A 16966-nucleotide genomic window follows, 5' to 3' on the forward strand; every position below is an offset into this window, starting at 1 on the left:
AACAACCAGAAAAGAAGAGAACCGAAGCGTTTGAGATGCGGTGTTACAGAAAGATGTTGAAAGTTACGTGGGCTGATGACATTTGGAAACCACTACGGTCGCAGGTTCGAATCCTGCCTCGGGCATGGATGTGTGTGATGTCCTTAGTTTAGTTAGGTTTAAGTAGTTCTAAGTTCTAGGGGACTGATGACCTCAGAAGTTAAGTCCCATAGTGCTCAGAGCCATTTTTGAACATTTGGAAAAAGGAAGTACTCTGCATAGTAGAGGTGGGCCAAACGGTTATTCTGGAGTAACCGTTATCACAGTTCCAGTTATTCTTTGATAACCGTTATCGGTAACGGTTATTAATAACTGCCAAGTTATTTTTCGCTAGCGAATACCGATAACTCCGACAGTTAAATAACGACATAGTTGGAATCCATCAGTTTAGTTATCAGTATAACTGCGAGTAGTGTGAAATAGAAGGAATGTCGTATGAATCGTGTCATAACCTCAGCTTATTAACTCCGGGTACATTTTAGTTGATGTTAGAACGATTATTAGTGTTTCAGATTATATGTTTGTAGGTTATCGGTCGCTATTAGAAATATTATCTTCGCAGCTGCGACAGAAAGTACGCGGAACTTCGCCAAAGCACTGTTTAAGTAAAATGTTAACAACGCGCGTTTTTAAGTATGAAGTAATATGTAAACTGAGTACTGTAGGTTAAATTCGAAGCTTAATTTCTTGTGCTGCTCACATAATAGAATAAAGTGTACAGCCTTGTAATACAACAAAAAATATACGTAATGTGACAGATTCGTTTACTCTTGTGCTGTAAAAGCTAGTCCTATTGGGGAAAGTGTGAGTACGCTAATCCAAGTTTTATGTCAGATTTGCAAACTACTCGATTTCTCCAGCGACAGCATGTTTATAACATATGAAGACATGCAGATCGAAAAGGTTGACTGTTACATTTCTGGGACTACAACTCGATAATAAATTCAGTTGGGAAGGGCATACCACATTTTTTCATTCTATTATTTCATAAGGGAACATATTCTGTGGTAACTCATCAAACGTAGCAAAAGTTTTTCGCATGTAAAAGCGTGTAAAAAAAATCGTTTGTGGTATCAATTCAAGAACATCATGTAGGAACCTGTTCAAGGAACTTTGTATTCTAACCTTCCTAGTATATTTATTCCTTAATGAAATTTGTTACAAGTATTTCCAACCAATAGCTTAATACATAATATCAGTACTAGAAATGGGAACAGCAATCTACATAAAGACCTAAAATTACTTACCTTGGTCCAAAAGGGGTCCAATATTCAGGAACATGCATTTTCAATAAGCTGCCAGCAAGTCAGCAACCATTAAAAACTTGGTTTCAGATAAGGCACGGTTTACAGTGTGTTTGAATGACTATTTGATACATAAGTGTCTGATTCCACCCATCATCAATATGCCGGAAATGTCTATTTTAAGTGTGTCTATGACGTCACTACATACACATGGCAACAAACACGAAGATACATATAAATAATACAATAACATTTCCCACCAAAAATACAATCAAACCAATGGGACAACTGCGGGAAGTTGGAGGTTTTAGGGTGAGGACAAGGTAGTAAAAAAAACACACCATGATCCCAAAACACAAAATGAAGAACAAAAAGAAACAAAAATACAGCATTCTGCTACACCAACAAAAATCTGCAGGAATCGGACACTTCCCTTGAACAATATAGGTCAACTATAGGTGACCATACCAAAACACCAATACCCACAACTAAAAGTACGAAAATTGGAATCAGACATTTCCCTTGACCTACATAGGTCAACCTCAGATGACGATACTAAAACATCAACACACACAATTATGAAAATGGGAATCGGTCATTATCCGGTGACCTATATAGGTCCACCACAGCTACTGATGCCAAAAAACCAACACCTACAACTGCGAAAAATAAAACCACAATCCCAAAAGTCCACAAATCAATCATCCCTACATAAATTAAATCACATTCAATACTTCATAAATACACAAAACATCACAGCTAGAAAAAAAAAAAAAATTAATTACCACCAGCAAATTCCGGCACTGCAACCTAGATCGACAGCCCCCCCCCCCCCCCCCACACACACACACAAAAACCAACTCATAAACACCGTGCCGTAATGACATTCACACACCACAACACCTTTACGTCGAAGCAGACGGGTGGAATCAGACGCTTCCAGTGACCCCTCCTTCTACTCTGTAGATGAATATCGTAAAAGAGACTGATAGACCAGCTTAGGTAAAAATTCTGCTATATTTCAGTTTTGACAGCACTTGGTTGCAACAGTCAAGATCGGGTATTCTGTGTACGATAAATTTATTAAAAGTACGTAACTGTGTTTTATTCTGTCAGTGTACCAATTCTGTAATCTCCTGATAAATGATGAGGATAATAATTATTATATTCCACTGTATTATGTTATACTTTCTGACATGTTATTTGTCATTCGTGATGGCCAGCGGCTATTTCCGTAGCAGTACGAAAATATTTGTTCGCTCCAGTTACTATCCTCTCTGGAAATATCACCTGGAACTACGACCTTTAACTGGAGTCACCGAGTCAGGAACGTCTAGATACACAGTTATTCCGTTACCAGCTTCCAGGTTATCTCTGGTGGTAGCCCGATAACTACCAGAGAACTAGAACTACGAGCCAGTAAGGATAACTGCCAGAGGAGAATACCGGCTCTGACAGTTATTTCCATAGTCGCTCGAATTCCTTAGTAACTTTCTTGTACTACCCGTCCAAGCTAAATTAACACGTAAGGCGGTGGCTTAAGGGAACGATCGTACTTGTTAATGCCTGTACTGCAGCTCCTATCAGCCACGGCTCGGACATTAACTTTATTTAATTGTTTATGCTAAAAGTAACGAAGGCCCACGAAATAGTACACAGTTCTTATCAACAGATGGCGCGCAGTCTCACAGTTATTCCCATGGTCTATAGAACGCCTCCAAATGCGCAGTACGATCTTCGGTCAACAGATGGCGCGAGGCACTGTTGACACTAAACAGTTATTGAAATAACTGCCAGAATAAGAGGAACGGTTATCGCAGTAACCGTTACTTCTCTGTAACCGGTTATTTCTATCAGTTACGTTATTTTTTGCCACCTCTACTGCATAGAGAACGCTAACAAGGAGAAGGGACGGAATGACAGGACATGTGTTGAAACATCAGGCAACAACTTGCGTAGTACTACGAGGGCTGACCAGGGTAAAAGCTGGAGGAGGGAAGGAAGGGGGGGGGGGGGGGGGAGACAGGAGGTTGGAGTACAACCGACAAATAATTGAGGACACTGGGTACTCTGAGATGAAGAGGTTCACATAGGAGATGAAGTTGTGGTTGCTGCATCAAACCAGTCCGAAGACCGATTTAAAAAAAGAAATGAAGCTTACATGCCTGGTCTGAATTAAGATACTGTCGTTTTACAACCAATTTCATAACAGGTTTTTTATTGCAGTAGATGAATCAGCGGGCTAATCTGGCGACCATACCACGACTCTCATTGACATATGGCAGCTCCGACAGGGTCGCCATATTAGTAAGTTGTTAATTGCTGAAAAATTCGGGGTAAGTATTAAAGTCCATGGAGAAGAAATAAAAACGTTGAGGTTCGCTGATGACATTGTAATTCCGTCAGAGACAGCAAAGGACTTGGAAGAGCAGTCGAACGGAATGGACAGTGTCTTGAGGAGGATGTAAGTTGGAATGGACAGTGTCTTGAAAGATAAACATCAACAAAAGCAAAACGAGGATAATGGAATGTAGTCGAATTAATTCGGGTGATGCTGAGGGAATTAGATTAGGAAATGAGACGCTTAAAGTAGTAAAGGAGTTTTGCTATTGGGGAGCAGAATAACTGATGATGGTCGAAGTTGAGAGGATATAAAATGTAGACTGGGAATGGCAAGGAAAGCGTTTCTGAAGAAGAAACATTTGTTAACATCGAGTATAGATTTAAGTGTCAGGAAGTCGTTTCTGAAAGTATATGTATGGATTGTAGCCATGTATGGAAGTGAAACATGGACGATAAATAGTTTGGACAAGAAGAGAATAGAAGCTTTCGAAATGTGGTGCTACAGAAGAATGCTGAAGATTAGATGGGTAGATCACCTAACTAATGAGGAGGCATTGAATAAAATTGGGGAAAAGAGGAGTTTGTGGCACAACTTGACAAGAAGAAGGGACCGGTTGGTAGGACTTGTTCTGAAGCATCAGGGGATCACAAATTTAGCATTGGAGGGCAGCGTGTAGGGTAAAAATCGTAGAGGGAGACCAAGAGATGAATGCACTAAGCAGATTCAGAAGGATGTAGGTTGCAGTAAGTACTGGGAGATGAACAAGCTTGCACGGGATATAGCAGCATGGAGAGCTGCATCAAACCAGTCTCATGACTGGAAGACCACAACAACAACAACAACAACAACAACAACTGCTGATTCGCCCACTGCACTACAAATGCCAGTTACTTTCTAAACTATAGGGCCGTAAGTGAGCGAGAAGTTGAAAAAAAAGTCCTGTTTGATATCGGAGTGGCGTCGTGCCTCGCCGTGTTGGAGCGACCAGTGCACAGCGTTAGCGGTGCTCGCTGCAGAGCTGCTGGCGCGGGCGTACGTACCTCGACTTTGGCGACGGCGGCGGGCGGCGTGGGCGTGCTGGGTGCCGAGTGGTTCTGGTGGTGCTGCTGGTGCTGGTGGTGCTGGTGCTGCTGGTGGTGGTGCTGGGCGGCCGCGGCCGCGTGCAGCCCGAAGAGCGCCTGCGCGTGCGCGTGCGCGTGGGCGTGCGCGTGCGGGTGCGGGGGCGGCAGCACGGGCGGCGGCAGCAGCGCGCCCGAGCGCAGCAGGTGCGCCTGCAGCTGCTGCAGCTGCGCGCTCGCCGACGGGTGCAGCCCCACCGCAGGGCTCATGGCGCCTGCGAGAGAGCACCAGTCCGGTGTGGGACCCGTCCAGTTTCACTCTTTCGCCACTACTTGTTCTATCTGCATTAATGTGACCACCTCCTATGTTCGACTTCAGCCAGCAATAACAACTCTCACATGGCAGGTGCCAGCACTAGCAGCCGGCCAGTGTGGCCGAGCGGTTCTAGGCGCTACAGTCTGGAACCGTGCGACAGCTACGGTCGCAGGTTCGAATCCTGCCTCGGGCACGGATGTGTGTGGTGTCCTCAGGTTAGTTAGGTTTAAGTAGTTCTAAGTTCTACGGGACTGACGACCTTAGAAGTTAAGTCCCATGGTGCTGAGAGCCATTTGAACCAGCACTAAAGTGCGCGTCATTTATGTTGGCGGCCGAGCTTAGGTTCGTTCTGCGCATCTGACGTCACAAAACACAGTCAGCCAATGAACAGAGTACGACGTTGCCAGAGCTCGACTGCAGTACAGAGCACGGACGAGTGTCTTCAGTTTTAGAAACGTTCAGTCATAAATAAAGTGATAGAACAACAGCAATGTCTTGATAGCACACTTTCTATAAAAGAAAGTTTGGAAGAAGCATTCTTCATACCAATTGCTTCATATTCTATTAATTAATTAAACCAAACAAGCAATAAGCCTCCTAAATCAGGTGATAGCAAGGAAAGGTGTTTGTATCATTCTCACTAACCGCTTTTTCGCAATAAAGAGCAGCGGTAATTGTTTATTTCCTATTGTACTTCGACAAAACGTGAATAATTAATAGGCAACAGAGTTTATCGGTATTTTGCGTGATATTTTTAAAGACTTCCGCGTGATGCATCGAATAACGAGCTGCGTTAGCGTATGGTGAAAGGTTCTGAGTTCAAACCTCCTTCAGTGCTTAATATTTTCTGTATTTAAAAACAATATGGAAGTGTCTTACTTCATGAACTTTATTCGTTTGAATGTAATTTTTGGAAATTTCTAGTGGCAACTAAAATCGACCATATGGAAAGTATACGCTGTGGACTTTTACCTCTGCAAACTCTTTTAAAATTTCGTGCAATGGTTTACTACATCTATAATGCTGCACAACAACTGCGTTGAACATCGAAACAAAATTAAGTTATTTATGGGGGGAAGGTATCAGTCAAGAAGACGTCTAAAAATCAAATTTTTGGGCCAAATAGTTTTTGTGAAATCGAATAATAAAGTGTGTCAAAGCAGTCGGAACACCGTGTGTTTGCACAGGCGAGCAGTGCAGTGATGACAAAATCGCGCACAACGCGGAATGCGGGGAGCACGTCTCTGTAGCAGCGAAAGGGTTAATGCGGCCGTGGTGGCTTTACTTCATAAACTGCGCGCTCCCCCCTAAACGTGTTTGCGAACTATGCTATGGCGCTGCTTCTCTTGGCGCGTACAACTGGCAAAGCAGCAATCTCCCGCGTCTGGGCGGGTATGCGCGAACCGCCAAGATAAAAGAATTGAACTATAGCAGTGGAGGGTATATGTCGGGGTGGGATTGGTCAGCAGTGCAGTTGTTGTAATGTGGAAACAGAGCAACTTATCTGACGTCCAAAATGGTACGTCAGCTATCGGGCCGAGGATGGAAGAAGTTTCAAAATAGTTAAGTCTGGAAAGTCTTCACGTGTTACTACGGTTGAAGGATACTGTGAGTGGGAAATGAGCTGTCCAAAACAAGAGCCGAGGAAACTGCAGTGCACCACAGGTCAGAGATGACCGGGGTGAATGATGATGATGTCGTGTGGCTGGGGCCTCCCGTCGGGTGGACCGCTCGCCTGGTGCAAGTCTTTCGATTTGACGCCACTTCGGCGACTTGCGCGTCGATGGGGATGAAATGATGGTGATTAGGACAACACAACACCCAGTCCCTGAGCGGAGAAAATCTCCGACCCAGCCAGGAATCGAACCGGGCCCTTAGGATTGACAGTCTGTCGCGCGGACCACTCAGCTACTGGGGGCGGACACCGGGGTGAATGATGGCGGAGGAGATGTGTACGTACGGTCGAACAGATGTGCAACTATCGAGCGAATGACTGTCCAGATGAACTGAAGGGCTAGGGACAGTGTCTCATCGACGACTGTTCAGCGAGTGGTGACAGGTGGCTGTTTCAGATGAATAATGTTTTATGCTCGTTTGGACGGATGGCCATTGGCGTGTACGTCCGTGCAACAATCGTCAGAAGGGTCCAGCCCCCAGTATAGTGTTTTCGTGGCAATGTCTGGGTGTTTTCGTCATTCTGGAAGGCGCAATGGATCAACATAAGTATGCATCTACATTTGGGAATCACGTCCACCCCTGCACGAACTTTGTATTTTCCTCAGCACGATGGTATCTACTGTCGGGACAATGCAACGTGTGACACAACTCTCAGCGAATGTGTGTGGTTTGAAGGGCACCTGGATAAGTTTACTGTACTCATCTGACCACCAGGCTATCCGTATTTAAACCCAGTCCTGAATTTGTGGGACCATCTCGATTCGGCTGTTCGCACCACGGGTCCTAAACAGACAAACCTATCGCGTCGGAGTCGGCGCCATCCCACATCCCTGTTCGTACCTTCCACAACCTCACTAACTCTTTCCTATGTGGCCACATTGCGAAAGTTGATTATTCGGGCTTACGATACCAACGTGACTCAGTTCGTAAGGGGCAGAGGGACCGGGCCCCACCAGAAATTAGTAATACAGTTTTATACTGCGTATTTTTTTTCAGTGTTTTATGAAACAGTTTGAGTATGACACGATCTGGTGCCAGAGAGAGTTACGAGTGTCCAACATGGAAAGGGAGGACTGGACCTTGGGGCTGTACGTCGCATCCACATTGAGGCCATTAGAGATGAAGCACGAGGTCGGAATGTTCCAAGGGTGGGCAACGAAGCTGTCAGACTAGAGGTAATCAGCCGCGGTTTCCACGGCTCCGCTGCATGAACACAAGACGCTCCTTCCTCGAGCCACCCATCAGCCCATCGTTCCACGGTGACGGACCTGTTGTCCTCAGCTGGGGCCAGAGGCTGGTGGCCTGTAGCCCACTCCCGGCTGCCTCAGCCCTCGGGGCCACCACGGGCGGGCTGGTTCACACGTACACCTCCTCCCCCGCACCTCGACGAACCCTGCTGCCTGTCACGTTATTTGTCTCTCACCCGCACCTGTGCACAGTGTCTGGGGATTTCCCCTTAACGCACCTTCCTGTAGGTCAATTAGGGCCGTTGGAAAATATCGATATATCGGTATATCAAACAGTAGATATCGAAATACCACAGCTTTCAAATTTATACTGACTTTTTGATCGCCCGGTATTTCGTTCCAAAGATGGGCAAACAAGTTATTAAGGATGTGGTCAGGATGTCAGTGTTACTCACCGGCGGAGAGGTGTCCGTAGCTGCCGCTGGCGCTGGAGGAGCGGCTGCCGGCGCCGTTGACGATGGAGGCCAGCGAGTTGGGCGAGAAGCGGATCATCGAGTTGATGTCGAACGAGTCGGAGTAGGGCGACGAGGACAGCGCGCGCTTCCTGCTCTGGCGCAGGCTGCCCGGCCGCGGGCTCGCCAGCCGCGAACCTGCAGCAGCGCAGAGCACCTCCCTCCAGCCAGCCGCTTCAGACACCAAGGGCGGGGGGCGGCGGTGGCAGTGCGTTCCGGGCACACTGCTCCCGCAGAAACACACTCACACACACACACACACATGCACAATTTGTTTGTCTACCACATTCTGCGGAGTACTGGACCAACTGCTGTCCCATCTTTGGGCAGCCGTCTGGGTAGTAATACCCCTTGTGGTCGTCCACATTTACACATTTCACCTCGTCTTGTGAATCCCATCCTTTCCACACAAACCTTCCAATTTCTTTTCCTTGTCTTCATTCGTTAATCTCGTATTCCACACTGATCTGTTATCGACACATTTCTTCCTTTGTCCCACACAGTTACTCCTCGGGTCACTTTCAGTACCTTCGTTTTCACTCTAGTTAACTTTTATCTTTTTCGTTCTGCTGCAGATGTCAAACCTGCACGCACCATTGTTTTATACAGAGTGTTACAAAAAGGTGCGGCCAAACTTGCAGGAAACATTCCTCACACACAACGAAAGAAAATATGTTATGTGGACATGTGTCCGGAAACGCTTACTTTCCATGTTAGAGCTCATTTTATTACTTCTCTTCGAATCACATTAATCATGGAATGGAAACACACAGCAACAGAACGTACCAGCGTGACTTCAAACAGGACTGTTACAGGAAATGTACAAAATGTCCTCCGTCAGCGAGAATAGGTGCATCCACCCTCCGTCGCATGGGATCGCTGATGCGCTGATGCAGCCCTGGAGAATGGCGTATTGTATCACAGTCGTCCACAATACGAGCACGAAGAGTCTCTACATTTGGTACCGGGGTTGCGTACACAAGAGCTTTCATATGCCCCCATAAATGAAAGTCAAGAGGGTTTAGGTCAGGAGAGCGTGGAGGCCACGGAATTGGTCCGCCTCTACCAATCCTTCAGTCACCGAATCTGTTGTCGAGAAGCGTACGAACACTTCGACTGAAATGTGCAGGAGCTCCATCGTGCATGAACCACATGTTGTGTCGTACTTGTAAACGCACATGTTCTAGCAGCACAGGTAGAGTGTCCCGTATGAAATCATGAGCGTAGGTGGAAGAACATCGGACCCAATCGAGACATCACCAACAATGCCTGCCCAAACGTTCACAGAAAATCTATGTCGATGACGTGATTGCACAATTGCGTGCGGATTCTCGCCAGCCCACAAATGTTGATTGTGAAAATTTACAATTTGATCACGTTGGAATGAAGCCTCATCCGTAAAGAGAACATTTGCACGGAAATGAGGATTGACACATTGTCGGATGAACCATACACAGAAGTGTACCCGTGGAGGCCAATCAGCTGCTGATAGTGCCTGCACACGCTGTACACGGTACGGAAACAACTGGTTCTCCCGTAGCACTCTCCATACAGTGACGTGGTCAACGTTACCTTGTACAGCAGCAACTTCTCTGACGCTGACATTAGGGTTATCGTCAACTGCACGAAGAATTGCCTCGTCCATTGCAGGTGTCCTCGTCGTTCTAGGTCTTCCCCAGTCGCGAGTCATAGGCTGGAATGTTCCGTGTTCCCTAAGACGCCGATCAATTGCTTCGAACGTCTTCCTGTCGGGACACGTTCGTTCTGGAAATCTGTCTCGATACAAACGTACCACGCCACGGCTATTGCCCCGTGCTAATCCGTACATCAAATGGGCATCTGCCAACTCCGCATTTATAAACATTGCACTGACTGCAAAACCAAGTTCGTGATGAACACTAACCTGTCGATGCTAAGTACTGATGTGCTTGATGCTAGCACTGTAGAGCAATGAGTCGCATGTCGACGCAAGCACCGAAGTCGACATTACCTTCCTTCAATTGGGCCAACTGGCGGTGAACCGAGGAAGTACAGTACATACTGACGAAACTAAAATTAGCTCTAACATTGAAATTAAGCGTTTCCGGACACATGTGCACATAACATCTTTTCTTTATTTGTGTGTGAGGAATGTTACCTGAAAGTTTGGCCGTACCTTTTTGTAACACCCTGTATATCTCTATTCTCTCCTTGGCAACGTTCTTGCCGCAGTGGATACACCGGTTCCCGTCAGATCACCGAAGTTAAGCGCTGTCGGGCGTGGCCGGCACTTGGATGGGTGACCATCCAGGCCGCCATGCGCTGTTGCCCTTTTTCGGGGTGCACTCAGCCTCGTGATGCCAACTGTGGAGCTACTCGACCGAATGGCAGCGGCTCCGGTCAAAGAAAACCATCATAACGACCGGGAGAGCGGTGTGCCGACCACACGCCCCTCCTATCCGCATCCTCTACTGAGGATGACATGGCGGTCGGATGGTCCCGATGGGCCACTTGTAGCCCGAAGACGGAGTTCCATTTTCTCCTTAGTCGGCATAAATTTCTTTCTCAATATAGTATTTCGCAGGCATCTCGCTACCCTTACTAACTTTGTGACTTGATTGTTCACATCTGTGGTCGAATCTTTACGTAGCTGGTGATGAGAGTCTCTAGATAATTGTAACTCGTTCATTGGACACACTATCTACTTGTAATTTACAGCATACAAGTGCATTTGATATTACCGCAGCCTTACGTGTTTTAGATGAGAGTTCTGTGTTATATTGCTTAGCAATTCTATAAGATTTGTGAAGTAACTTTTCTACATTAATCTCGTTATTTGCTATGAGTACAGCATCATCAACATAACATATAACACTTACCACTGTCTTTCCCATTTAATAGCCCTGTTTCTTTCTTACATCTTCATCGATGTGGTCTACTATTAAGTTGAACAGGGCTGTGGTGCAGCCCGTGGAACGAGAGGGTACTGGACCGACTGTCCGTCCAGCTCTCTACTGTCCACTGCACTGGAGGTCGAATGGAGGGCCGCACCACGATAACTCCCCACCAATCTCGTCGCCCGCATGGGAGAACGCTGTTGTCCGTGGTGGTCGCAACCGAGACCCCTTTACTGTAATGTCCACGGACCAAGGCAGATAATCGTGACTTCGGCATAATTATTGTCTTTGAATCTCATTGTGCGTTGCTTTCAGGTACATTCTTTACTGTAATACATGATTTCTTTCTATATGCACTCCATGATTCATCGAGCAATATTACACGGCAGCGAAACACCATCTCAAAGTTACTACCGTCCTTAACTTTTTCCAGTTCATGAAGGACAGCAACCAGTATGTATGATTCGAAGAAACGAGCAGTCTTGGTTGTAGTGTTTAAAATTTTTATTACTACCCAACGACGCGTTTCACCCTTATTTAGGCATCTTCGGATTGGCTGATATTTAGTAGCGATGGGCAGGGTAAAGCGTGGCTACTCTGCCCACAGGCCTAATCTGCCTGAAATAAGAAACCTTGCAACTGTCCAACTCGTCACAGAGTCAGGGTCGTTTTGGCTTCAGTGTGTACCACTGCCTCTGTGCGTGTTGTAAGGGTGTTTTCTGTTACATTATTGACAAAACAGAAGAACGAACTCTAGAGGTAAGCGAATTGTGACGGATTATTGCCATAGCTTAAGAACATAACCTTAAAAATTTACGTGTACCACGCACAATAAAGTGAAATTTTAAACTGTTCTTGTTACCCGTATAAGGACAGAGGTTATACAGTGTGGGTATCAACAAATATTGCCCACTTTTTCCACAAACGTCTGATTTGCCGCATCATCATTGCAACGTCTGCACACGGGGCTGTACCGCCCAGTACACGTGCGGCTGATGTTTTACTGCGAAATTCTTGAGAACGCGTTTTCTTGGTTTCTTTTCAGACGGTCCGCACATGAAAAAGGAAAATGCCAGGAGCTTCATAGTCCCAGGGAGATATGAAACAAGTAGTAACAAGTGTTACAGGCAGCTCCTCTGGATAAAGTGCCAGCAATGTTCAACATGTTTTCACTTAGTGTCTGTGGGTGCTGAAGGACGAAAAATGTTTAGTTGTGGTAAATACTTGTGATTTTGACACTGTAATACACTGGGCAGAATAGCACGTTGACTGCGTGCAACAGACCCATCATTTTTATATACTGTGATTTCTCCTTTCTTTATGTGTTTAGCCGGCCGCTGTGGCCGAGCGGTTCTAGGCGCTTCATTCCGGAACCGCGCTGCAGCTACGGTCGCAGATTGGAATCCTGCCTCGGGCATAGGTGTGTGTGATGTCCTTAGGTTGGTTAGGATTAAGTGGTTCTAAGTTCTAGGGGACTGATGACCTCAGATGTTAAGTCCCATAGTGCTTACAGCCATTTGAACCATTGTATGGTATTCACAATGAAAATAACACAATCGTACCACAGTGACAGATTTTTAAAAAGTTTCACGTCATATTATACAAGGCTTACAGCTGAACTGAGCGGAGTAGTCCCGCTGCACCCCGCATGTCCCCCTTGTCAAAGCTTTAAACAGCACACCGCAGTGTCCTTATTACGGCGTGTGGCGCAGTCCACAGTAAACCAAACGAGGTGAGGCCCACAGGAGAGCTTCATATCCAGTGTGACGAGTCCAACCAGAATACGCATTACTCGTTCGCTAAGTTTTCCATGTAAAGCTCTACTGTAGGCCACATTGCCATAAAAAGGACACTGCAAAGTGTTTTTTTAAAGCTCTGACAAGGGACATTTACCTGCTGAGATATTTTATGCGCAGTATCTCGTGCACCCATTGCTATCAAATATCAGCCAATTTGGACATGCCTAAATAAGGGTTTAACACGTCAGTGGCGAATAATAAAAAATTTTAACACGGCAACCGAGACTGCTTTTTCCTTCAGTCCTTAAGTTCCGCGCACCAGAGTATAAGGTAAGGTAGGCAGGTCAGTGGCTGTACTCACCGTCCAGCGAGAAGGCGAACTCGGCGCTAGCCACGGTGGAGGCGGCTGGCAGCTCGGTGAGCGACCGCGGCGCCAGGTAGTCGGGACTCAGCGCCAGGCCTGCCAACATCGTCAAGAAACATGTCACTACCATCATAATGAACACTAGTCCGGACTCAGCGCCAGGCCTGCCAACACTGTCAAGAAACGTCACACTCATCCAACTGTCGCTCATTTCAATCACCACAGCATCCCCATCTAAGTTCTCCATACGGTAAGTGTATCTCAGGACACTGAGGCGAACAGTTTGATCCAGGGACACTATCGAACCGGGAAGCAACCTCAGATTCGCCTACAAAAGGTACCTATTCTGCAGATTATGTCGAATCTCCTCTCCTCGTCTTACGCCAGCATCCCTTATTAACATCAGTAAGTTAACCATTCCTGAGGCGGAAATGAACGAAAAAAGACTTTTGAACATGTTGTCGAGATATTAATTATATTCCCAATTGGATACTAACTACCCGTTACAGTCAGAGTCGCCTCTTATTAAGAATTCCAGACAAACCACACCATTTGTTAATTTTAAGTGTAAAGTAAAATATACACAAATGTCAGTTTTACAACCTGTGAGTGTACGACTAAGCCAGAGACAAAACGATATTCCAAAACGTGGCGCAGCGTGCATGTGCTGTAACTTAACTCACTTTTGCAGGCCGATTTGAGGTCGCTTTCCTGCCCGAAAGACACCGAGTGTCGTATACCAGTTTCTTCGTTTGGACTTGACCTACGCCACTGTGGTAGGTTGTAAACAGTTATCCCTTACACTCTGTACATCCATTCTCTGCAAACGAAGCCGGCCGGAAGGGCCGAGCGGTTCTAGGCGCTACAGTCTGCCTCTGGCATTGATGTGTGTGATGTCCTTAGTTTAGTTAGGTCTGAGTAGTTCTAAGTTCTAGGGCACTGATGACCTCAGATGTTGAGTCCCATAGTGCTCAGAGCCATTTCAACCGTGTGAGCGATACGTCGGAGTTTGTAATATAGTGCTAGAGCCGTCATTTAAAGCCGGTTCTTAGGCTTTATCGGGACAGTTTACGTCTATCTTCACGTTCGAAGTCAGTGAGTTCCACGGAGCGCCCCATTCTGCTGTCTGAGGTGGCTGATGTGGAGTACCTGGCAGTAGGTGGCAGCACAATGCACCTAATATGAAAATCGTATGTTTTTGGGGATGTCCGGATAGTTTTGATCACACAGTGTATTACGAGACTGTGTCGTTCCTTGTGTATTGTGTTGCCCGTGTGGCCGGCCTGCTGGCTGGTGGTGTACCCGAGGGGTCTGGATGCTGCAGTGGACGCGGCCGGGCATTACGGCGGGGCGGCGGCTGACTGATGTCCCTGCGGCGGCGTCCATCACAGGAGACGCTAATCGGTCGCATTAGGCGCTGCCCGGTCCCGCCCAGCACAGACTTACGGCCTCCAGGCTCCAGTTCTCCAGGCTCCAGCCGCTCGCCCACCAGGCCCGCAACTTACCGCGCACATGTGCGGGCGCTGGTCTCGCAGTGTCCACGCTAGGACTGCTGGTCCGAAACATCGACATTTTGCGAGGCCTAATCAATAAAGAATGATCTTTCTTTTTACGGTCATAATTTCTCGCGCTGAAATTTAACATTATGACATTCTGTTAGCTTAGTAGTTTCATTGTCGGGACTCCTGGCTCCCGGCTGTGAGAGGCTGATTAGTAATCTGCGTTGGTGGCCAAAGACTTCGAGCGCAAGAAGTCGCTCTCATTCTGCCAACGGCCTCGTCAAAGACGGCGGAGGAGCGGATAGAGGTTCAGGGCGCTCTCTTGTCCTAGGGGTGGGAAACTGCCCCTAAAGGCGGAAGAATCGGCACTAATCGACGACATGAGGATGCAGAAGGCAAAGGAAATCACTGCACTGAAGACACGTAACAGAAGTGTGACGGCGGTCTCTCCACTCTCGCTGTACGGGAGAAAAGCTGACAACAGCGTTGCGTCTACGGTCCATCAATGTTTGGGCGGTTCAGTAAAGAATGATCATAATTTGTTTTGTGGTCATAATTTCTCGTGCTAAAATTTAATCTTATGATATTCTGTTAGCTTAATGAGCAACAAACACGCCGTAGTAGTTCCATTGTTGGGACTCCAGGTTCCCGCCTGCGAGAGGCAGGCAAGGTCAGACGTGTTCAGTATCAAACTTCCTGGCAGATTAAAACTATGTGCCGGACCGAGACTCGAACTCGGGACCTTCGCCTTTCGCGGGCAAGTGCTCTACCGTCTGAGCTACCCAAGCACGACTCACGCCCCGTCCTCACAGCTTTAATTCTGCCAGTACCTCGTCTCCTACCTTCCAAACTTCACAGAAGCTCTCCTGCGAACCTGGAGAACTAGCACTCCTGGAAGAAAGGAAAATGCAGAGACATGGCTTAGCCACAGCCTTGGGGATGTTTCTAGAATGAGATTTTCACTCTACACAGAAGCTTCTGTGAAGTTTGGAAGGTAGGAGGCGAGGTACTGGCAGAATTAAAGCTGTGAGGACGGGGCGTGAGTCGTGCTTGGGTAACTCAGACGGTAGAGCACTTGCCCGCGAAAGGCAAAGGTCCCGAGTTCGAGTCTCGGCCCGGCATATAGTTTTAATCCGCGAGGAAGTTTCATATCAGCGCACACTCCGCTGTAGAGTGAAAATTTCATTCTAGTGTTCAGTATCGTCTACGCTGCAGTTGAGGTAAGACGCCAGGGACAATGTGCAGCTTTGAAATTCTGCTTTCATCCCAATAAATCATCAACCGAGGCCGATACGATGACTCTGTTATTCCCTACAGCACGGTTCGAAGGTGGTTCGAAACGTTTAAAGAGGGGAGGCAGTCAATTTTGATGGCAGGTGGACCCGGTGCCCCAGTTATTGCTCCTGCGGGAGAAAACATCAACACTGCTGCTGTCATTCTGACAGATGATCACTTTCTGAAATACTGAACATTTCACTGGGTGCCACCCGCACGTTGGTGACAGAAAAATTTCACATGGCACGTGTTTGTGCGCGATGGCTTCTAAGACTGTCGATTCCCGAACAAAAGGACATTCGCGTGCAGGTCTGAATGCAGTTGAAGTTGATGTTGGAGGAAGATCTGCAGTTTCTTTCAAATGTAATCTCTGCTGATGGAGCTTGGCTACATGATTTTGATCCTGAGAGCAAACAGCAAAGCTCAGTGTGGAAATCTCCTTCATCAGCAACCCAGTAAAAAGCAAAAGTGGTTGCTTCTGCTGGGAAAGTTACGGTCATCTCATTCTTTGATATTCGTGGAATGGTTCATCAGCATGTTGTACCTGCGCACACGTCAGTAACTGGACAATAATATATGGTTCTCCTGGAAACGTTGCAAGTCCATATCAGGCGCAAAAGACCACATTTCCGGGAAGCATCCTGGATGCTGCACCACGATAACGCGCGGCCGCAAATTGCCAGTGCTGTTGCTGAGTATCTTGCAAAAATCAACGTGAAGTGCATCCCTCACCCTCCGTACTCTCCGGATTTATCCCTGTCTCACTTTTTACTACTGCCTAATATGAAGAAACGCCTTCGTGGGAGGCATTATCAGTCATCAGAAGTAGTGCTCAG

At 46.8% G+C, this 16966-nt stretch overlaps 1 protein-coding gene and 1 pseudogene across 1 annotated transcript in view; one reads left to right on the top strand and one right to left on the bottom strand.

Moving 5' to 3' along the window:
* LOC124552658 (transcriptional activator cubitus interruptus) overlaps positions 1-16966 on the bottom strand; it is a 175949-nt gene that overhangs the window by 58158 nt on the left and 100825 nt on the right. The window contains exons 3-5 of the mRNA XM_047126983.1: positions 13354-13452; positions 8321-8515; positions 4668-4960 (exon numbers count right to left, since the gene is read on the bottom strand). Coding sequence (XP_046982939.1) covers positions 4668-4960; positions 8321-8515; positions 13354-13452 — 587 coding nt within the window. The remainder of the gene's footprint in view (positions 1-4667; positions 4961-8320; positions 8516-13353; positions 13453-16966) is intronic.
* On the top strand, positions 10570-10687 carry LOC124552770 (annotated as a pseudogene).

Source organism: Schistocerca americana, chromosome 10 (assembly GCF_021461395.2).
Source record: "Schistocerca americana isolate TAMUIC-IGC-003095 chromosome 10, iqSchAmer2.1, whole genome shotgun sequence".
Taxonomy (NCBI): Eukaryota; Metazoa; Arthropoda; class Insecta; order Orthoptera; family Acrididae; genus Schistocerca; species Schistocerca americana.